At 40.7% G+C, this 23,650-nt stretch overlaps 1 protein-coding gene across 3 annotated transcripts in view; it reads left to right on the forward strand.

The window, feature by feature from the left end:
- Positions 1-23,650, forward strand: part of LOC119160789 (O-acyltransferase like protein) — a 625,262-nt gene that overhangs the window by 22,837 nt on the left and 578,775 nt on the right. For all 3 annotated transcript variants that reach the window (XR_005108333.2, XM_037413024.2, XM_075880874.1), the window contains exon 2: positions 3,853-4,064. Coding sequence is in view for 2 of the 3 variants with exons in the window: in XM_037413024.2 (XP_037268921.1) it covers positions 3,853-4,064 (212 nt within the window). In the remaining variant the exon portion in view is untranslated. The remainder of the gene's footprint in view (positions 1-3,852; positions 4,065-23,650) is intronic.

The raw sequence follows: 23,650 nt of genomic DNA on the forward strand, positions 1-23,650 counted from the left end.
CAATTTAGTCAACAAAGCTCCCGTCAGTGTGAGCAAGGCTACGTCAAGGTCACCGAAATGTCCTTATTCTGCATTTTTCTTTATGGTCGGTGTCCTCTTCCTAATTTCCATGACGCACCTTTGGGGACACATGAAGAAGAACATTTGCTACAGTAGTAAATAAAACGTGCCTGCTAAAAATACATGACGCCAATGTTCGTTTTTGTGGGACCTGACGGCATGCTGACGTGGTGGTTATAGCTTGTAAACTGTGCTGTTGTTCTTTTTTTGCAGGTGGCGGACTTGTTATCTTCAGCTTTAAAAGCTTCGATCTTATGGGAGACGGGGGAAAGGGGATTGTTTTATGCATGGCTACACCAATGTGCGCAACGTTGCCTTGTTCAGGCAAATCAGTGCACTTTATGAGTGTTGACTAATCATGCAAATGACACAGAAGAAAGAAACAGATACAGGAGATTCGGCTCTTACTCTATTGAACACGCGGTGCTCCTATTGTATCTTCCGTCTTATAGTAGTTTGCGCGCTTTATCGATAAAAACTGCGTTTCGCTCACATTACTTCCTCCTTCGATTCATGACTAGACCCGCAAGCATCTAGTAGTAGGAGCTTAGCTGGTGTCAAGATGGTTAATGTCTACTAAAAGTATAAGCAAAACTGCCCGAAAGTGTCGTGCATTCGTAGCCTTGTAGGCACGTGTGCTCCGATTTGCGTGCACGTTAAAGAACCCCACGTGGTCGAAATTTCCGGAGCCCTCCACAACAGCGTCTCTCATAAACATATAGTGGTTTTGGGAAGTTAAACCACCTAAATCAATCAATCATTTGTGGCCTTGTTTTTAACACCCCATATATAATGGTGTAAATGGGGTATTTTGAGGATGCTTTATTCACAAACACCTTAAATTTTAAAAATGAAGTGTGAAAAGTGTGTTCATATAGGTGCTTTTAATGCGTACACCCGTTTTACACATTTAGGGGAGTAAAACTTTTTGAGTGTACCCGAGCCACTAGACCACTGAGGCGGGTAGAATAGACAATAGATATCACATAAGTCTGTCTGTGGTCGTTAAGGGAAACTACAATGTCGTGCTTAAATTGAAGCATCTATGTAGCGATCAGGAAAATATTTTGTGTGTGTTTAGGCATTCTACATAGTGTTTGCTGATGTATGCCCCATAGGTTTGGAGTCTGCATATAAAGCAAATATACTTGCCTATAATGTGCTGTTTGCTTGTTTCCTGACTTCAGCGCACAACTTTTGCTAATTTACACAGTTGAGAGATTGCGGCAGAGAGTCATATTTTTCAAAATTTTACACTGACATAATGAGCACACCATACTGAATACCGTTTTTGAAATTTATTTTGGCTATTGTCTGGGTAAGAGTGTATCGTAAGTTCAAAATACTATTAGGTTATGCACTCCAGCGGATCTCAATTCAAGATTAAAAAGAGCAGGTAGTTTGCTGCCCGCGGAAAATGAAGCAGTAATGCTGTTATCGGTAAGAAAACAAAGAGGTTTGAAATAAATATTAAACGCTGTTACTATAGCTTCCGGATTTGAGGAGAATTGGTCATAAAGAAAAAAACAATCTGGGCACAGACTATGGAGGAGCAATCGAACTTAAGGACCTGAATGAATTTTTTTTTGGGAGTGTAGCGAAGGCATGTCTAAAGCTATAGGCATTGATTAGCCTCAGGATTGTACGTTCTATTTGCTTTTTAATCTAATAACTTCAGAAGCAATTTATCATTACACTTAGAATGACGATTTTTACGTATGGGCTTTATGCCACGAATGTCAGAATAAAGCTTTTTGGTAGCATTAGTGCATCGAGTTACTATTAAATTATTTGTATGTCACATATTTTCATATTAACTATACGAAAATTGAAAAGAAGCACATTTCTATTAGGAAAGTCACTACACTATTCAGATTCCTCAAAATATGAGGATAAAGTGTCCAGTATAAGTGTCACGTACTTTTGGAAAGTTCAACAAAGTTTTTTGATCTCAGGTCTTTGAGGAGAACACGCTAAGACTGAGGTTACTTAAACAGTAATACGGTCAGAAAACTTTTCCATGACTTGATAATTTACATCATTCGATAAGAGCTCGCAATCTCTTAATGAACTTAGGCTGCAGCTAACACTTTTTCATCTGATCTCGCGAAACTGCAAAACGCTAGTTTACGGGAATACGGATGATTCCGGGAAAATAAACAGGGAAGATTCAGTGATCTTTTAGCGTGTAGAAGCGTAAACGTTCGAGCTGTTCGCTGATGCGTGCTGAAATAGCGAATGCGCTAGCGCGTGCTAGCACTCGCGACCAGGCGCTTATATTCAAAGTTCACAGATGCTGATCGAGCCACGCAGCCTCCTCTCTGAGTATGCTTTCATAGTGCTTCGTCCAGCAAAACACAGACAGCGCTTCCTTTCTGGTTGAAGAGCTCTCGACGGTAGGCATCGCATGCGGAGTGATGTTTTCGCATGCACCCTCCATGCGATGGAGATGGGCAGCTCGTTTTATCCATGCTTGAGCAGTGTTCCTAGCTATAGCGCTCGTGAGATTTTATCTGCGGGAACAGCATCACAGTGTGCGTACAAAAATATTCTGTATGGATTTTGTACGAAACATGACATTGATTATGCAAGCATGTAGACAGTGTTTATATAGTTCTCCTATTAAAAAATATACGAAGACTATTGAAGCGGATTGGATCTTGTTATGGAAAGCTGTGTTGTCTTTGATGTGATGAATTCATTGGTTGAGGAATAAAATACTTTGGAGCCTTTTGTTTTAGTTTTGCTCAAAAGTAAACTGGACTACGTTCTATTCGCTACAATTCTCACAGGCTCTTTGACGTTTATGTCATCATAAAGCCTGTCTGCAATGTGAGCGCTAAGTGTTTAGCTAATCAGGATAATGAACTTGCCGGCTACACTCTTCTTATTATTTACCACTTGCGCAATAGAAAACTTACAAGAAATGCAGCAAAATCACAAGTTTATCGCACATATTGATCCCGTGAGACGCGAGGAAGAATGCGATGGTGCATGCCGAATGCGTGGCACAGCAGGGTAGAAAATTTACAACTCACATTTCTTGTACATGAACCATTCTAGAGTATATACCCTAATTATGTCATGTACATCACTGTTATGGCCTCACAAATGGTGCTGAAAGAAGCAGAAACACCGAGAGGGAATAACATGCTCGTCTGTGTATCTTCAGAAGCTGCTTTAGGGCCCTACATGGATAGCGCATCCAAACAGGGAAACAAAAGAGCAGTCACGACACTGCAAAGGCCGCTTTAGAAAAATATAAAGCTGCAGAAAAGCAGGTTTAGTGATGTATTTTATGCCCAGATTCCGCGCTCGGATAAAAATAAGACAAACGGCGGCACACTGCAAAATATTGTGCGGTGGCATGGTCTTCCTCGAAACTTCGGTGGCGGGGCGAACGGCGCGAATAAAAACTGGTGGCAGCGGCGGCGTGGCGCGGCGTTGCACAGCCCTAGTCTGCATATGTTGAAAAAATAAAGTATTACACTGCTGTTCCTATCAATCACAACAAAAGTGAACCTGTTTATTAAGTAGTCCTGGGTGTATGCATTTGGATAATCGATTCGAACATAAGCAGTTTGCTGTGAGAGTGTGCCGTAACAAAAATATGCAGTTTCCTTTCATTTACATTACCATGGGCTAACATCGCGCTTACTTTCCACACCTTTCGATCGATTTTCATTTACTACATGCAATGATTTCTTTAGTTCAGAAAGTATTCAATTGTGAGTTGAAGTAGCATTGGCATGATATGACAGTGTTCTAAGTGCCTTGCCTGTGTCGATGCAGTGTTCGACTCTACCGGAAAAATACCGACCGGCGTGTTCACGGGAACCTCTACCGAGCTGGGATCTTTCGACGAGTGCCTTGCAACCGTCGTAAGGGACGACTCCGGCACAGAGCATATCAGAGCTCAGTACTGTAGCCTGTTCATCCGCACGGACAAAGACACCTCGATCTCTGAACTTCTATTGCCTGGATTCATCATGACTCACCGAAATGTAAGACCATAACAGGCCAATGCGCTCTCGCATGCTTTCACTTAAACTTCATCCACATTGGCAGTCGAAAATAGATGTTTCCACTTTCATCTGACTTAAATAAATGTTCAAGTGGAACATGCACAATCTGGTCATACACAAAAAAGAAGTTTATTTCAACACTCGTTCAGATTACCGCTATAGTTGGCAAAACCTACGTTAAAACACCTTTATAGAGGCCATGTCTTTTAATTGGGCGTGTTAGCTTTCATCGCCGATATACCTAATCACTGGCTGAAAACAACTGCATTATGCAGTGCACAACCAAGAAACTCAATAAAATGAGATAGTTCGTGCATTGCTGAAGCCATTGGTTATGTGCTGCATGCTGAATAAACTTTGACAAGACAGACGGAGAGACTGACCAACTTTGGCAGCTTTCAATGCAAGTTTTAAACAGTTTTACCTTAATCATATGGTGGTTTTGGGACGTTAAACCCAACAAATCAATCAATCGGTTTTCACTTTTGATGATAGGATTGTATCCTCATAAGAAATGTTGTCTACCGGTTATTAAAGATGTGTAATGTTGTACACAATGTATGCATTGAGGGCATTTTATGCTTGCTAGTTATGCTTGTCGGGGTAGAAATCTGGTGTAAGTGTATTTACTAGCCACAAAACCTCTGAAAAATGTGAAAACAGAATCTTAGGCAGCTTTGTTGGAGTTTATTATGATCTATAGCAATATGGCACTGCGTGAATCATCAGAAAGACTTTAAGCATGTTAGCGTGATTGTCGAAGCCTCGTTGTAGAGCATGGGCTTATATATTGACAGAAGTCTTCTTTAGTATGAATACAAAAGTGAAAGCATGCGTATATATATATATACACATACACACACATATATATATATATATCTTTATATATATATATATATAATAAGGGAAGAAGTGTATACCTAAGGGATCGTTTTTTCGTGTTTTAAACAATAATAATCAGATGAGATCTAACTGACAGTAATGCCTGATAATGTACAGGGGAAGTTATTAGAACCAATGGAATGTAATTAGGAAGAAAAGTGGATAAAAAAATAACCAGCCGTGATCAGGAATCAAACCTACGACCTTCGAACAACGCATTTAATGCTTTAACCACTGAGCTACCACATCAGCCTTCCCCTCATTAACTTTTTTGGGTTTATATGTGAATTTAGAAGTAGGAGTGACAGTCAGCGCCATCTATAGGCCAAGCGACGAGTGTGAAAACACACTTTTATGCGAATGTTTGGCGTCACGTAGCACGTGAACTTATTATGAGTGGGCAACTGATTAATAGTCCCTCGTATACAACCTAATGACACCAAGTCTGCCAGTACGAGACCCTCGTTTTAATAAAATAAGGGAAACAAGTGTATACCTAAGGGCTCGTTTTTCCGTGTTTTAAACCAATATTAATGAGATCTAACAGACAGTAATGCCAAGTAGTGTACAGGGGAATTATAAGAACCAATGGAATGTAAATAAGAAAAAAAGTGGATGAAGAAATAACCAGCCGTGAGCAGGAATCGAACCTTCAACCTTCGAATAACGCGTTCGATGCTCTAACCACTGAGCTACCACAGCAGCCTTCCCTCCATCCACTTTTTTGCGTTTATATGTGAATTTAGAAGTAGGAGTGACAATTAGCGCCATCTATAGGCCGAGCGACGAGTGTTAAAACACTCTTTTATGCGCATATTTGGCATCACGTAGTACGTGAACTTATTATGAGCGGGCAGCTGATTGATAGTTCCTCGTATACAACCTAATGACACCAAGTCTGTCAGTACGAGACCCTCGTTTCATTGAAATAAGGGAAAGAAGTGTATACCTAAGGGCTCTTTTTCCGTGTTTTAACACAATAATAATGAGATTTAACAGACAGTAATGCCAAGTAATGTACAGGGGAAGTTATTAGAACCAATGCAATGTAAATAGGAAGAAAAGTGGATAAAAAAATAACCAACCACGAGCAGGAATCGAACCTATGACTTTCAAATAACACGTTCGGGGCACTAACCACTGAGCTACCACAGCGGCCTTCCTTTCATTCACTTTTTTGGGTTTATATGTGAATTTATAAGTAGCAGTGACAGTCAGCGCCATCTATAAGCCAAGCGATGAGTGTGAAAACACTCTTTTATGCGCATGTTTGGCGTCACCTAGCACGTCAACTCATTATGAGCGGGCAGCTGATCAATAGTCCCTCGTATACAACCTAATGACACAAAGTCTGCCAGTAAAAGACCCTCGTTTTAATGAAATAAGGGAAAGAAGTGTACACCTAAGGGCTCGTTTTTTCCTGTTTTAACACAATAATAATGAGATCTAACAGACAGTAATGCCAAGTAATGTACAGGGGAAGTTATTAGAACCAATGGAATGTATTTAAGAAGAAAAGTGGATGAAAAAACAACCAGCCGAGAGCAGAAATCGAACCTACGACCTTCGAATAACTTGTTCTAAGCTCTAAAAACCGAGCTACCCCAACGGCCTTCCCTCCATCCACTTTTTTGGGCTTATATGTGAATTTAGAAGTAGGAGTGACAGTCAGCGCCATCTATAAGCCAAGCGATGAATGTGAAAACACTCTTTTATGCGCATGTTTGGCATTACCTAGCACGTGAACTCATTATGAGCGGGCAGCTGATCAATAGTCCCTCGTATACAACCTAATGACACAAAGTCTGCCAGTAAAAGACCCTCGTTTTATTGTAATAAGGGAAAGAAGTGTATACCTAAGGGCTCGTTTTTCAGTGTTTCAACACAATATATTGAGATCACACAGAGAGTAATGCAAAGTAATGTACAGGGGAAGTTATTAGAACCAATGGAATGGAAATAAGAAGAAAAGTGGATGAAAAATTACCAGCTTTTAGAAGGAATCGAACCTACAACTTTAGAATAACGCGTTCAATGCTCTAAGCACTGAGCTACCACAGCGGCCTTCCCTTCATCCACTTTCTCGGGTTTATCTGTAAATTTAGATGTAGGAGTGACAGTCAGCGCCTTCTATAAGCCAAAGGATGAGTGTGAAAACACTCTTTTATGCGCATGTTTGGCGTCACCTAGCACGTGAACTTATTATGAGCGGGCAGCTGATCTATAGTCCCTCGTATACAACCTAATGACACAAAGTATGCCAGTAAAAGACCCTCGTTTTATTGAAATAAGGGAAAGAATTGTACACCTAAAGCTCGTTTTTGTGTGTTTTAACACATTATTATTAAGATCTAACAGATAGTAATGCCAAGTAATGTACAGGGAAAGTTATTAGAACCAATTGAATGTAAATAAGAAGAAAAGTGGATGAAAAAATAACCAGCCGTGAGCAGAAATCGAACCGACGACCTTCGAATAACGCGTTCGATGCTCTAACCACTGAGCTACCACAGCGGCCTTCCTTCCATCCACTTTTTGCGTTTATATGTGAATTTATAAGTAGGAGTGAGAGTCAGCGCCATCTATACGCCAAGCGACGAGTGTGAAAACACTCTTTTATGCACATGTTTGACGTCACGTAGCACGTGAACTTATTATGAACGGGCAGCTTAATTATTGTCTCTCGTATACAACCTAAGACACCAAGTCTGCCACTATTAGTCCCTCGTTTAAATGAAATAAGGGAAAGAAGTGTATACCTAAGGGCTCGTTTTTCCGTGTTTCAACACTATATAATGAGATCTAACAGAGATTAATGCAAAGTAATGTACAGCGGAAGTTATTAGAACCATTGGATTGTAAATAAGAATAGTAGAAAAATGACCAGCCGTGAGCAGGAATCGAACCTACGACCTTCGAATAACGCGTTCGATGCTCTAACCACTGAGATACCACAGCGGCCTTCCCCCCATCCACTTTTTTTGCGTTTATAAGTGAATTTAGAAGTAGGTGTGACAGTCAGCGCCATTTATAAGCCAAGCGACGAGTGTGAAAACACACTTTTATGCGCATGTTTGGCGTCACGTAGCACGTGAACTTATTATGAGCGGGCAACTGATTAATAGTCCCTCGTATACAACCTAATGACACCAAGTCTGCCAGTACGAGACCCTCGTTTTAATGAAATAAGGGAAACAAGTATATACATTAGGGCTCGTTTTTCGGTGTTTTAACCCAATAATTATGAGATTTAACAGACAGTAATGCAAAGTAGTGTACAGGGGACTTTATTAGAACTAATGGAATGTAAATAAGAAAAAAGTGGATGAAGAAATCACCAGCCGTGAGCAGGAATTGAACCTAGGACCTTCGAATAATGCGTTCGATGCTCTAATCACTGAGCTACCACAGCGGTCTTCCCCCAATAAACTTTTTTTGGGTTTATATGTGAAGTTACAAGTAGAAGTAACAGTCAGCGCCATCTATAAGCCAAGCGACGAGTGTGAAAACACTCTTTTATGCGCATGTTTGGCGTCACGTAGCACGTGAACCTATTATGAGCGGGCAGCTGAATAATAGTATATCGTATACAACCTAATGACACCAAGTCTGCCAGTACGAGACCCTTGTTGTAAAAAATTAAGGGAAAGAAGTGTATAGCTAAGGGCTCGTTTTTCCGTGTTTTAACACAATATAATGAGATCTAACAGACAGTAATGCCACGTAATGTACAGGGGAAGTTATTAGAACCAAAGTAATGTATATAAGAAGAAATTTGGATGAAAAAATAACCAGCCATGAGCAGGAATCGAGCCTACGACCTTCGAATAACGTGTGCGATGCTCTAACCACCGAGCTACCCAAGCGGCCTTCCCTCCATCCACTTTTTTGGGTTTATATGTGAATTTAGAAGTAGGAGGGACAGTCAGCGCTATCTATAAGCCAAGCGACGAGTGTGAAAACACTCTTCAAGTGCATGTTTGGCGTCACGTACCACGTGAACTTATTATGAGTGGGCAGCTGAATAATTGTCTCTCGTATACAACCTAATGACACCAAATCTGCCACTACGAGACCCTCGTTTTAATGAAATAAGGGAAATAGGTGTATACCTAAGGGCTCTTTTTCCGTGTTTTAACACAATAATATTGGGATTTAACAGACAGTAATGCCAAGTAATGTACAGGGGAAGTTATTATAACCAATGGAATGTAAATAAGAAGAAAAGTGGATGAAAAATTACCAGCTGTTAGCAGGAATCGAACCTACTACTTTCGAATAACGCGTTCGATGCTCTAAGCACTGAGCTGCCACAGCGGCCTTCCCTTCATCCACTTTTTTGGGTTTAAATGTGAATTTAGATGTAGGAGTGACAGTCAGCGCCATCTATAAGCCAAGCGATGAGTGTGAAAACACTCTTTTATGCGCATGTTTGGCGTCACCTAGCACGTGAACTCATTATGATCGGGCAGCTGAATCATTGTCCCTTGTATACAACCTAAGACACCAAGTCTGCCAGTACGAGACCCTCGTTTTAATGAAATAAGGGAAATAAGTGTATACCTAAGGGCTCTTTTTCCGTGTTTTAACACAATAATATTGGGATTTAACAGACAGTAATGCCAAGTAATGTACAGGGGAAGTTATTATAACCAATGGAATGTAAATAAGAAGAAAAGTGGATGAAAAATTACCAGCTGTTAGCAGGAATCGAACCTACTACTTTCGAATAACGCGTTCGATGCTCTAAGCACTGAGCTGCCACAGCGGCCTTCCCTTCATCCACTTTTTTGGGTTTAAATGTGAATTTAGATGTAGGAGTGACAGTCAGCGCCATCTATAAGCCAAGCGATGAGTGTGAAAACACTTTTTTATGCGCATGTTTGGCGTCACCTAGCACGTGAACTCATTATGATCGGGCAGCTGATCAATAGTCCCTCGTATACAACCTAATGACACAAAGTCTGCCAGTAAAAGACCCTCGTGTTATTGAAATAAGGGAAAGAAGTGTACACCTAAGGGCTCGTTTTTCTGTGTTTTAACACAATATTATTAAGATCTAACAGACAGTAATGCCAAGTAATGTACAGGGGAAGTTATTAGAACCAATTGAATGTAAATAAGAGGAAAAGTGGATGAAAAAATAACCAGCCGTGAGCAGGAATCAAACCAACGACCTTCGAACAATGCGTTCGATGCTCTAACCACTGGGCTACCACAGCGGCCTTCCCCCCATAAATTTTTTTGGGTTTCTATGTGAAGTTACAAGTAGGAGTGACAGTCAGCGCCATCTATAAGCCAAGCGACGAGTGTGAAAACACTCTTTTATGCGCATGTGTGGCGTCACGTAGCACGTGAACCTACTATGAGTGGGCAACTGATTAATAGTCTCTCGTATACAACCTAATGAAACCAAGTCTGCCAGTACGAGACCCTCATTTTAATGAAATAAGGGAAAGAAGTTTATACCTAAAGGCTAGTTTTTCCGTGTTTTAACACAATATTAATGAGACTTAACAGACAGTAATGCCAAGTAATGTACAGGAGAAGATATTAGAACCAATGGAATGTAAATAAGAAGAAAAGTGGATGAAAAAATACCCAGCCGTGAGCAGGAATCGAACCTACGACTTTCGAATAACGTGTTCGATGCTCTAACCACTGAGCTACCACAGCGCCCTTCCCTCCATCCACGTTTTGCGTTTATAAGTGAATTTAGAAGATGGAGTGACAGTCAACGCCATCTATAAGCCAAGCGATGAGTGTGAAAACACTCTTTTATGCGCATGTTTGGCGTCACCTAGCACGTGAACTCATTATGAGCGGGCAGCTGGTCAATAGTCCTTCGTATACAACCTAATGACACAAAGTCTGCCAGTAAAAGACCCTCGTTTTACTGAAATAAGGGAAAGAAGTGTACACCTAAGGGCTCGTTTTTCTGTGTTTTAACACAATATTATTAAGATCTAACAGACAGTAATGCCAAGTAATGTACAGGGGAAGTTATTAGAACCAATTGAATGTATATAAGAAGAAAAGTGGATGAAAAAATAACCAGCCGTGAGCAGGAATCAAACCAACGACCTTCGAACAATGCGTTCGATGCTCTAACCACTGGGCTACCACAGCGGCCTTCCCCCCATAAACTTTTTTTGGGTTTATATGTGAAGTTACAAGTAAGAGTGACAGTCAGCGCCATCTATAAGCCAAGCGACGAGTGTGAAAACATTTTTTTATGCGCATGTTTGGCGTCACGTAGCACGTGAACTTATTAAGAGTGGGCAACTGATTAATAGTCTCTCGTATACAACCTAATGACACCAAGCCTGCCAGTACGAGACCCTCATTTTAATGAAATAAGGGAAAGAAGTGTATACCTAAAGGCTCGTTTTTCCGTGTTTTAACACAATAATAATGAGACTTAACAGACAGTAATGCCAAGTAACTTACAGGAGAAGTTATTAGAACCAATGGAATGTAAATAAGAAGAAAAGTGGACGAAAAAATAACCAGCCGTGAGCAGGAATCGAACCTACGACTTTCGAATAACGCGTTAGATGCTCTAACCACTGAGCGACCGCAGCGCCCTTCCCTCCATCCACGTTTTGCGTTTATAAGTGAATTTAGAAGTAGGAGTGAGAGTCAGCGCCATCTATAAGCCTATAAACGAGTATAAAAACACTCTTTCATGCGCATGTTTGGCGTCATGTACCACGTGAACTTATTATGAGCGGGCAGCTGAATCATTGTCCCTCGTACACAACCTAAGACACCAAGTCTGCCAGTACGAGACCCTCGTTTTAATGAAATAAGGGAAAGAAGCGTATACCTAAGAGCTATTTTTCAGTGTTTTAACACAATAATATTGAGATTTAACAGACAGTAATGCCAAGTAATGTACAGGGGAAGTTATTAGAACCAATGGAATGTAAATAAGAAGAAAAGTAGATGAAAAATTACCAGCTTTTAGCAGGAATCGAACCTACAACTTTAGAATAACGCGTTCGATGCTCTAAGCACTGAGCTACCACAGCGGCCTTCCCTTCATCCACTTTCTCGGGTTTATCTGTAAATTTAGATGTAGGAGTGACAGTCAGCGCCTTCAATAAGCCAAGCGATGAGTGTGAAAACACTCTTTTATGCGCATGTTTGGCGTCACCTAGCACGTGAACTTATTATGAGCGGGCAGCTGATCTATAGTCCCTCGTATACAACCTAATGACACAAAGTATGCCAGTAAAAGACCCTCGTTTTATTGAAATAAGGGAAAGAATTGTACAACTAAAGCTCGTTTTTGTGTGTTTTAGCACAATATTATTAAGATCTAACAGATAGTAATGCCAAGTAATGTACAGGGAAAGTTATTAGAACCAATTGAATGTAAATAAGAAGAAAAGTGGATGAAAAAATAACCAGCCGTGAGCAGAAATCGAACCGACGACCTTCGAATAACGCGTTCGATGCTCTAACCACTGAGCTACCACAGCGGCCTTCCTTCCATCCACTTTTTGCATTTATATGTGAATTAATAAGTAGGAGTGAGAGTCAGCGCCATCTATAAGCTAAGCGACGAGTGTGAAAAAAACTCTTTTATGCACATGTTTGACGTCACGTAGCACGTGAACTTATTATGAACGGGCAGCTTAATTATTGTCTCTCGTATACAACCTAAGACACCAAGTCTGCCACTATTAGTCCCTCGTTTAAATGAAATAAGGGAAAGAGGTGTATACCTAAGGGCTCGTTTTTCCGTGTTTCAACACTATATAATGAGATCTAACAGAGAGTAATGCGAAGTAATGTACAGGGGAAGTTATTTGAACCATTGGAATGTAAATAAGAATAGTAGAAAAATGACCAGCCGTGAGCAGGTATCGAACCTACGACCTTCGAATAACGCGTTCGATGCTCTAACCACTGAGCTACCACAGCGGCCTTCCCCCCATCCACTTTTTTGTGTTTATAAGTGAATTTAGAAGTAGGTGTGACAGTCAGCGCCATTTATAAGCCAAGCGACGAGTGTGAAAACACACTTTTATGCGCATGTTTGGCGTCACGTAGCACGTGAACCTATTATGAGCGGGCAGCTGATTAATAGTATATCGTATACAACCTAATGACACCAAGTCTGCCAGTACGAGACCCTCGTTTTAATGAAATAAGGGAAACAAGTATATACATTAGGGCTCGTTTTTCGGTGTTTTAACCCAATAGTTATGAGATTTAACAGACAGTAATGCCAAGTAGTGTACAGGGGAATTTATTAGAACTAATGGAATGTAAATAAGAAAAAAGTGGATGAAGAAATCACCAGCCGTGAGCAGGAATTGAACCTACGACCTTCGAATAATGCGTTCGATGCTCTAACCACTGAGCTACCACAGCGGTCTTCCCCCCATAAACTTTTTTTGGGTTTATATGTGAAGTTACAAGTAGAAGTGACAGTCAGCGCCATCTATAAGCCAAGCGACGAGTGTGAAAACACTCTTTTATGCGTATGTTTGGCGTCACGTAGCACGTGAACCTATTATGAGCGGGCAGCTGATTAATAGTATATCGTATACAACCTAATGACACCAAGTCTGCCAGTACGAGACCCTTGTTGTAAAAAATTAAGGGAAAGAAGTGTATAGCTAAGGGCTCGTTTTTCCGTGTTTTAACACAATATAATGAGATCTAACAGACAGTAATGCCACGTAATGTACAGGGGAAGTTATTAGAACCAAAGGAATGTATATAAGAAGAAATTTGGATGAAAAAATAACCAGCCTTGAGCAGGAATCGAGCCTACGACCTTCGAATAACGTGTTCGATGCTCTAACCACCGAGCTACCCAAGCGGCCTTCCCTCCATCCACGTTTTGCGTTTATATGTGAATTTAGAAGTAGGAGGGACAGTCAGCGCTATCTATAAGCCAAGCGACGAGTGTGAAAACACTCTTTAAGTGCATGTTTGGCGTCACGTACCACGTGAACTTATTATGAGCGGGCAGCTGATTAATTGTCTCTCGTATACAACCTAATGACACCAAATCTGCCACTACGAGACCCTCGTTTTAATGAAATAAGGAAAAAAAATGTATACCTAAAGGCTCGTTTTTCTGTGTTTTAACACAATATTAATGAGACTTAACAGACAGTAATGCCAAGTAATGTACAGCAGAAGATATTAGAACCAATGGAATGTAAATAAGAAGAAAAGTGGATGAAAAATTACCAGCTGTTAGCAGGAATCGAACCTACTACTTTCGAATAACGCGTTCGATGCTCTAAGCACTGAGCTGCCACAGCGGCCTTCCCTTCATCCACTTTTTTGGGTTTAAATGTGAATTTAGATGTAGGAGTGACAGTCAGCGCCATCTATAAGCCAAGCGATGAGTGTAAAACACTCTTTTATGCGCATGTTTGGCGTCATGTACCACGTGAACTCATTATGATCGGGCAGCTGAATCATTGTCCCTCGTATACAATCTAATGACACAAAGTCTGCCAGTAAAAGACCCTCGTGTTATTGAAATAAGGGAAAGAAGTGTACACCTAAGGGCTCTTTTTTCTGTGTTTTAACACAATAATATTAAGATCTAACAGACAGTAATGCCAAGTAATGCACAGGGGAAGTTATTAGAACCAATTGAATGTAAATAAGAAGAAAAGTGGATGAAAAAATAACCAGCCGTGAGCAGGAATCAAACCAACGACCTTCGAACAATGCGTTCGATGCTCTAACCACAGGGCTACCACAGCGGCCTTCCCCCCATAAACTTTTTTTGGGTTTATATGTGAAGTTACAAGTAGGAGTGACAGTCAGCGCCATCTATAAGCCAAGTGACGAGTGTGAAAACACTCTTTTATGCGCATGTTTGGCGTCACGTAGCACGTGAACTTATTATGAGTGGGCAACTGATTAATAGTCTCTCGTATACAACCTAATGAAACCAAGTCTGCCAGTACGAGACCCTCATTTTAATGAAATAAGGGAAAGAAGTGTATACTTAAAGGCTCGTTTTTCCGTGTTTTAACACAATATTAATGAGATCTAAGAGACAGTAATGCCGCGTAATGTACAGGAAAAGGTATTAGAACCTATGAATTGTATATAAGAAGAGAAGTGTATGAAAAAATAACCAGCTATGAGCAGGAATCGAGCCTACAACCTGCAATTAACGCGTTTGATGCTCTAACCACTGAGGTACCACAGTGGCCTTCCCTCCAGTCACTTTTTTGGGTTTATATGTGAATTTAGAAGTAGGAGTGACAGTGAGCGCCATCTATAAGCCAAGCGACGAGTGTGAAAACACTCTTTTATGCGCATGTTTGGCGTCACGTACCACGTGAACTTATTATGAGCGGGCAGCTGAATAATTGTCCCTCGTATACAACCTAATGACATCAAGTCTGCCAGTACGAGTCCCTCGTTTTAATGAAATAAGGGAAAGAAGTGTATACCTAAGGGCTCTTTTTCCGTGTTTTAACACAATAATATCGAGATTTAACAGACAGGAATGCCAAGTAATGTACAAGGGAAGTTGTTATAACCAATGGAATGTAAATAGGAAGAAAAGTGGATGAAAAATTACCAGCTGTTAGCAGGAATCGAACCTACTACTTTCGAATAACGCGTTCGATGCTCTAAGCACTGAGCTGCCACAGCGGCCTTCCCTTCATCCACTTTTTTGGGTTTAAATGTGAATTTAGATGTAGGAGTGACAGTCAGCGCCATCTATAAGCCAAGCTATGAGTGTGAAAACACTCTTTTATGCGCATGTTTGGCGTCACCTAGCACGTGAACTCATTATGATCGGGCAGCTGATCAATAGTTCCTCGTATACAACCTAATGACACAAAGTCTGCCAGTAAAAGACCCTCGTTTTAATGAAATAAGGGAAAGAAATGTACACCTAAGGGCTCGTTTTTCTGTGTTTTAACACAATATTATTAAGATATAACAGACATTAATGCCAAGTAATGTACAGGGGAAGTTATTAGAACCAATTGAATGTAAATAAGAAGAAAAGTGGATGAAAAAATAACCAGCCGTGAGCAGGAATCAAACCAACGACCTTCGAACAATGCGTTCGATGCTCTAACCACTGGGCTACCACAGCGGCCTTCCCCCCATAAACTTTTTTTGGGTTTCTATGTGAAGTTACAAGTAGGAGTGACAGTCAGCGCCATCTATAAGCCAAGCGACGAGTGTGAAAACACTCTTTTATGCGCATGTTTGGCGTCACGTAACACGTGAACCTATTATGAGTGGGCAACTGATTAAGAGTCTCTCGTATACAACCTAATGAAACCAAGTCTGCCAGTACGAGACCCTCATTTTAATGAAATAAGAGAAAGAAGTGTATACCTAAAGGCTAGTTTTTCCGTGTTTTAACACAATATTAATGAGACTTAACAGACAGTAATGCCAAGTAATGTACAGGAGAAGATATTAGAACCAATGGAATGTAAATAAGAAGAAAAGTGGATGAAAAAATACCCAGCCGTGAGCAGGAATCGAACCTACGACTTTCGAATAACGTGTTCGATGCTCTAACCACTGAGCTACCACAGCGCCCTTCCCTCCATCCACGTTTTGCGTTTATAAGTGAATTTAGAAGTTGGAGTGACAGTCAACGCCATCTATAAGCCAAGCGATGAGTGTGAAAACACTCTTTTATGCGCATGTTTGGCGTCACCTAGCACGTGAACTCATTATGAGCGGGCAGCTGGTCAATAGTACCTCGTATACAACATAATGACACAAAGTCTGCCAGTAAAAGACCCTCGTTTTAATTAAATAAGCAAAAGAAGTGTACACCTAAGGGCTTGTTTTTCTGTGTTTTAGCACAATATTATTAAGATCTAACAGATAGTAATGCCAAGTAATGTACAGGGAAAGTTATTAGAACCAATTGAATGTAAATAAGAAGAAAAGTGGATGTAGAAATAACCAGCCGTGAGCAGAAATCGAACTTACGACCTTCGAATAATGCATTCGATGCTCCAACTACTGAGCTACCACAGCGGCCTTCCCTCAATCCACTTTTTTGGTTTATATGTGAATTTTTAAGTAGGAGTGACAGTCAGCGCCATCTATAAGACAAGCGACGAGTATAAAAACACTCTTTTATGCGCATGTTTGGTGTCATGTACCACGTGAACTTATTATGAGCGGGCAGCTGAATCATTGTCCGTTGTATACAACCTAAGACACCAAGTCTGCCAATACGAGACCCTCGTTTTAATGAAATAAGGGAAAGAAGTGTATACCTAAGGGCTCTTTTTCCGTGTTTTAACACAATAATATTGAGATTTAACAGACAGTAATGCCAAGTAATGTACAAGGGAAGTTATTATAAACAATGGAATGTAAATAGGAAGAAAAGTGGATGAAAAATTACCAGCTGTTAGCAGGAATCGAACCTACTACTTTCGAATAACGCGTTCGATGCTCTAAGCACTGAGCTGCCACAGCGGCCTTCCCTTCATCCACTTTATTGGGTTTAAATGTGAATTTAGATGTAGGAGTGACAGTCAGCGCCATCTATAAGCCAAGCGATGAGTGTGAAAACACTCTTTTATGCGCATGTTTGGCGTCACCTAGCACGTGAACTCATTATGATCGGGCAGCTGATCAATAGTCCCTCGTATACAACCCAATTACACAAAGTCTGCCAGTAAAAGACCCTCGTTTTATTGAAATAAGGGAAAGAAGTGTACACCTAAGGGCTCGTTTTTCTGTGTTTTAACACAATATTATTAGGATCTAACAGACAGTAATGCCAAGTAATGTACAGGGGAAGTTATTAGAACCAATTGAATGTAAATAAGAAGAAAAGTGGATGAAAAAATAACCAGCCGTGAGCAGGAATCAAACCAACGACCTTCGAACAATGCGTTCGATGCTCTAACCACTGGGCTACCACAGCGGCCTTCCCCCCATAAACTTTTTTTGGGTTTATATGTGAAGTTACAAGTAAGAGTGACAGTCAGCGCCATCTATAAGCCAAGCGACGAGTGTGAAAACACTCTTTTATGCGCATGTTTGGCGTCACGTAGCACGTGAACTTATTAAGAGTGGGCAACTGATTAATAGTCTCTCGTATACAACCTAATGACACCAAGCCTGCCAGTACGAGACCCTCATTTTAATGAAATAAGGGAAAGAAGTGTATACCTAAAGGCTCGTTTTTCCGTGTTTTAACACAATAATAATGAGACTCAACAGACAGTAATGCCAAGTAACTTACAGGAGAAGTTATTAGAACCAATGGAATGTAAATAAGAAGAAAAGCGGACGAAAAAATAACCAGCCGTGAGCAGGAATCGAACCTACGACTTTCGAATAACGCGTTAGATGCTCTAACCACTGAGCGACCGCAGCGCCCTTCCCTCCATCCACGTTTTGCGTTTATAAGTGAATTTAGAAGTAGGAGTGAGAGTCAGCGCCATCTATAAGCCTATAAACGAGTATAAAAACACTCTTTCATGCGCATGTTTGGCGTCATGTACCACGTGAACTTATTATGAGCGGGCAGCTGAATCATTGTCCCTCGTATACAACCTAAGACACCAAGTCTGCCAGTACGAGACCCTCGTTTTAATGAAATAAGGGAAAGAAGCGTATACCTAAGAGCTATTTTTCAGTGTTTTAACACAATAATATTGAGATTTAACAGACAGTAATGCCAAGTAATGTACAGGGGAAGTTATTAGAACCAATGGAATGTAAATAAGAAGAAAAGTAGATGAAAAATTACCAGCTTTTAGCAGGAATCGAACCTACAACTTTAGAATAACGCGTTCGATGCTCTAAGCACTGAGCTACCACAGCGGCCTTCCCTTCATCCACTTTCTCGGGTTTATCTGTAAATTTAGATGTAGGAGTGACAGTCAGCGCCTTCTATGAGCCAAGCGATGAGTGTGAAAACACTCTTTTATGCGCATGTTTGGCGTCACCTAGCACGTGAACTTATTATGAGCGGGCTGCTGATCTATAGTCCCTCGTATACAACCTAATGACACAAAGTATGCCAGTAAAAGACCCTCGTTTTATTGAAATAAGGGAAAGAATTGTACACCTAAAGCTCGTTTTTGTGTGTTTTAGCACAATATTATTAAGATCTAACAGATAGTAATGCCAAGTAATGTACAGGGAAAGTTATTAGAACCAATTGAATGTAAATAAGAAGAAAAGTGGATGAAAAAATAACCAGCCGTGAGCAGAAATCGAACCGACGACCTTCGAATAACGCGTTCGATGCTCTAACCACTGAGATACCACAGCGGCCTTCCTTCCATCCACTTTTTGCGTTTATATGTGAATTTATAAGTAGGAGTGAGAGTCAGCGCCATCTATAAGCCAAGCGACGAGTGTGAAAAAAACTCTTTTATGCACATGTTTGACGTCACGTAGCACGTGAACTTATTATGAACGGGCAGCTTAATTATTGTCTCTCGTATACAACCTAAGACACCAAGTCTGCCACTATTAGTCCCTCGTTTAAATGAAATAAGGGAAAGAAGTGTATACCTAAGGGCTCGTTTTTCCGTGTTTCAACACTATATAATGAGATCTAACAGAGAGTAATGCGAAGTAATGTACAGGGGAAGTTATTAGAACCATTGGAATGTAAATAAGAATAGTAGAAAAATGACCAGCCGTGAGCAGGAATCGAACCTACGACCTTCGAATAACGCGTTCGATGCTCTAACCACTGAGCTACCACAGCGGCCTTCCCCCCATCCACTTTTTTGCGTTTATAAGTGAATTTAGAAGTAGGTGTGACAGTCAGCGCCATTTATAAGCCAAGCGACGAGTGTGAAAACACACTTTTATGCGCATGTTTGGCGTCACGTAGCACGTGAACCTATTATGAGCGGGCAGCTGATTAATAGTATATCGTATACAACCTAATGACACCAAGTCTGCCAGTACGAGACCCTCGTTTTAATGAAATAAGGGAAACAAGTATATACATTAGGGCTCGTTTTTCGGTGTTTTAACCCAATAGTTATGAGATTTAACAGACAGTAATGCCAAGTAGTGTACAGGGGAATTTATTAGAACTAATGGAATGTAAATAAGAAAAAAGTGGATGAAGAAATCACCAGCCGTGAGCAGGAATTGAACCTACGACCTTCGAATAATGCGTTCGATGCTCTAACCACTGAGCTACCACAGCGGTCTTCCCCCCATAAACTTTTTTTGGGTTTATATGTGAAGTTACAAGTAGAAGTGACAGTCAGCGCCATCTATAAGCCAAGCGACGAGTGTCAAAACACTCTTTTATGCGTATGTTTGGCGTCACGTAACACGTGAACCTATTATGAGCGGGCAGCTGATTAATAGTATATCGTATACAACCTAATGACACCAAGTCTGCCAGTACGAGACCCTTGTTGTAAAAAATTAAGGGAAAGAAGTGTATAGCTAAGGGCTCGTTTTTCCGTGTTTTAACACAATATAATGAGATCTAACAGACAGTAATGCCACGTAATGTACAGGGGAAGTTATTAGAACCAAAGGAATGTATATAAGAAGAAATTTGGATGAAAAAATAACCAGCCATGAGCAGGAATCGAGCCTACGACCTTCGAATAACGTGTTCGATGCTCTAACCACCGAGCTACCCAAGCGGCCTTCCCTCCATCCACGTTTTGCGTTTATATGTGAATTTAGAAGTAGGAGGGACAGTCAGCGCTATCTATAAGCCAAGCGACGAGTGTGAAAACACTCTTTAAGTTCATGTTTGGCGTCACGTACCACGTGAACTTATTATGAGCGGGCAGCTGATTAATTGTCTCTCGTATACAACCTAATGACACCAAATCTGCCACTACGAGACCCTCGTTTTAATGAAATAAGGAAAAGAAATGTATACCTAAAGGCTCGTTTTTCCGTGTTTTAACACAATATTAATGAGACTTAACAGACAGTAATGCCAAGTAATGTACAGCAGAAGATATTAGAACCAATGGAATGTAAATAAGAGGAAAAGTGGATGAAAAATTACCAGCTGTTAGCAGGAATCGAACCTACTACTTTCGAATAACGCGTTCGATGCTCTAAGCACTGAGCTACCACAGCGGCCTTCCCTTCATCCACTTTTTCGGGTTTATATGTGAATTTAGAAGTAGGCGTGACAGTCAGCGCCATGTATAAGCCAAGCGACGAGTGTGAAAATACTCTTTTATGCGCATGTTTGGCGTCACGTACCACGTGAACTTATTATGATCGGGCAGCTGGATCATTGTCCCTCGTATACAACCTAAGACACCAAGTCTGCCAGTACGAGACCCTCGTTTTAATGAAATAAGGGAAATAAGTGTATACCTAAGGGCTCTTTTTCCGTGTTTTAACACAATAATATTGGGATTCGAACAGACAGTAATGCCAAGTAATGTACAGGGGAAGTTATTATAACCAATGGAATGTAAATAAGAAGAAAAGTGGATGAAAAATTACCAGCCGTTAGCAGGAATCGAACCTACTACTTTCGAATAACGCGTTCGATGCTATAAGCACTGAGCTGCCACAGCGGCCTTTCCTTCATCCACTTTTTTGGGTTTAAATGTGAATTTAGATGTAGGAGTGACAGTCAGCGCCATCTATAAGCCAAGCGATGAGTGTGAAAACACTCTTTTATGCGCATGTTTGGCGTCACGTACCACGTGAACTTATTATGAGCGGGCAGCTGAATAATTGTCCCTCGTATACAACCGATGACATCAAGTCTGCCAGTACGAGTCCCTCGTTTTAATGAAATAAGGGAAAGAAGTGTATACCTAAGGGCTCTTTTTCCGTGTTTTAACACAATAATATCGAGATTTAACAGACAGTAATGCAGAGTAATGTACAAGGGAAGTTGTTATAACCAATGAAATGTAAATAGGAAGAAAAGTGGATGAAAATTTACCAGCTGTTAGCAGGAATCGAACCTACTACTTTCGAATAACGCGTTCGATGCTCTAAGCACTGAGCTGCCACAGCGGCCTTCCCTTCATCCACTTTTTTGGGTTTAAATGTGAATTTAGATGTAGGAGTGACAGTCAGCGCCATTTATAAGCCAAGCGATGAGTGTGAAAACACTCTTTTATGCGCATGTTTGGCGTCACCTAGCACGTGAACTCATTATGATCGGGCAGCTGATCAATAGTTCCTCGTATACAACCTAATGACACAAAGTCTGCCAGTAAAAGACCCTCGTTTTATTGAAATAAGGGAAAGAAGTGTACACCTAAGGGCTCGTTTTTCTGTGTTTTAACACAATATTATTAAGATATAACAGAAAGTAATGCCAAGTAATGTACAGGGGAAGTTATTAGAACCAATTGAATGTAAATAAGAAGAAAAGTGGATGAAAAAATAACCAGCCGTGAGCAGGAATCAAACCAACGACCTTCGAACAATGCGTTCGATGCTCTAACCACTGGGCTACCACAGCGGCCTTCCCCCCATAAACTTTTTTTGGGTTTATATGTGAAGGTACAAGTAAGAGTGACAGTCAGCGCCATCTATAAGCCAAGCGACGAGTGTGAAAACACTCTTTTATGCGCATGTTTGGCGTCACGTAGCACGTGAACCTATTAAGAGTGGGCAACTGATTAATAGTCTCTCGTATACAACCTAATGAAACCAAGTCTGCCAGTACGAGACCCTCATTTTGATGAAATAAGGGAAAGAAGTGTATACCTAAAGGCTCGTTTTTCCGTGTTTCAACACAATAATTATGAGATCTAAGAGACAGTAATGCCACGTAATGTACAGGAGAAGGTATTAGAACCTATGAATTGTATATAAGAAGAGAAGTGTATGAAAAAATAACCAGCCGTGAGCAGAAATCGAACCGACGACCTTCGAATAACGCGTTCGATGCTCTAACCACTGAGCTACCACAGCGGCCTTCCTTCCATCCACTTTTTGCGTTTATATGTGAATTTATAAGTAGGAGTGAGAGTCAGCGCCATCTATAAGCCAAGCGACGAGTGTGAAAAAAACTCTTTTATGCACATGTTTGACGTCCCGTAGCACGTGAACTTATTATGAACGGGCAGCTTAATTATTGTCTCTCGTATACAACCTAAGACACCAAGTCTGCCACTATTAGTCCCTTGTTTAAATGAAATAAGGGAAAGAAGTGTATACCTAAGGGCTCGTTTTTCCGTGTTTCAACACTATATAATGAGATCTAACAGAGAGTAATGCGAAGTAATGGACAGGGGAAGTTATTAGAACCATTGGAATGTAAATAAGAATAGTAGAAAAATGACCAGCCGTGAGCAGGAATCGAACCTACGACCTTCGAATAACGCGTTCGATGCTCTAACCACTGAGCTACCACAGCGGCCTTCCCCCCATCCACTTTTTTGCGTTTATAAGTGAATTTAGAAGTAGGTGTGACAGTCAGCGCCATTTATAAGCCAAGCGACGAGTGTGAAAACACACTTTTATGCGCATGTTTGGCGTCACGTAGCACGTGAACCTATTATGAGCGGGCAGCTGATTAAGAGTATATCGTATACAACCTAATGACACCAAGTCTGCCAGTACGAGACCCTCGTTTTAATGAAATAAGGGAAACAAGTATATACATTAGGGCTCGTTTTTCGGTGTTTTAACCCAATAGTTATGAGATTTAACAGACAGTAATGCCAAGTAGTGTACAGGGGAATTTATTAGAACTAATGGAATGT

The sequence above is a fragment of the Rhipicephalus microplus genome, chromosome X, assembly GCF_043290135.1.
Source record: "Rhipicephalus microplus isolate Deutch F79 chromosome X, USDA_Rmic, whole genome shotgun sequence".
Classification (NCBI taxonomy): domain Eukaryota; kingdom Metazoa; phylum Arthropoda; class Arachnida; order Ixodida; family Ixodidae; genus Rhipicephalus; species Rhipicephalus microplus.